Genomic DNA, 776 nt, shown 5'->3' on the forward strand with positions numbered 1-776 from the left:
CTAAATGTTCAGTCGTAAGTCAAGGACTGCTTGGAATCCAAAATCGGACCCCTGGTTTGCCCATATGGAAAGAAATCAGCCTTTGAAATACCAACAAACCATGGTTATTTATTTATATTTCATATTTCCTCACCAACCTCTCCCTCAAAGAGATGGCGTACGATACAATCCATGAAATTAACATTAAAAAATCAGAATAATTTAAGATTAAAAACCTAGAAAACCAACATACAATCTCCCAAAGGGGAAATGTTCCATGTTTCACAGTTACGACATCCATTTTGAATTTTTCTACACTCCTCGCAAACACCTGGGTTCCAAAATCACTCTGTCTCTTCTAGCCTGGCCTACCTGCCAGGACTGTTGTTCAATGGTAATATCATCACATGGTCCACCATTCTCAACTCACCTTCGTTCACGTACGTCTGCTGGGGAGGGTCTTCCTCCTCATAGACGTGCACGGGTTGTGGGGCCAATGCCTGGCGTGGGGGCGGGATGGGCACAATCGGTGGCAGAGGAAGGGGCGGGCATAGCCAAGAATTTGGGGATGCTGCACTCTTTGTTCCCACAAGGTCACCTGCACGCAAACAGAGAGACGAACAGGTGGTCCTCGACTTACAGCCATTTGTTTAGTGACGTTTGAAGTGACAACGGCATTGAAAAAGGGGCCCCTTTTCACACTTACGACCCCTGCAGCATCTCCCCTCCCCCAGGGTCACGTGATCAAAATTCGGATGCTTGGCAAAATGACGGGGGGTTCCTGGGATCCCCCTTTT

General features: G+C 47.2%; 1 protein-coding gene across 1 annotated transcript in view; it reads right to left on the bottom strand.

Annotated features, from left to right (window-relative positions):
* Window positions 1-207: 207 nt before the first annotated feature.
* LOC107297776 (signal-transducing adaptor protein 1-like) overlaps window positions 208-776 on the bottom strand; it is a 19,274-nt gene continuing 18,705 nt past the window's right edge. The window contains exons 10-11 of the mRNA XM_029286387.1: window positions 410-577; window positions 208-215 (exon numbers count right to left, since the gene is read on the bottom strand). Of these exons, the coding sequence (XP_029142220.1) occupies window positions 208-215; window positions 410-577 (176 nt within the window). The remainder of the gene's footprint in view (window positions 216-409; window positions 578-776) is intronic.

Source organism: Protobothrops mucrosquamatus, unplaced genomic scaffold (genome assembly GCF_001527695.2).
Source record: "Protobothrops mucrosquamatus isolate PMUCROS unplaced genomic scaffold, P.Mucros_1.0 scaffold3523, whole genome shotgun sequence".
In the NCBI taxonomy this organism is placed as follows: Eukaryota; Metazoa; Chordata; class Lepidosauria; order Squamata; family Viperidae; genus Protobothrops; species Protobothrops mucrosquamatus.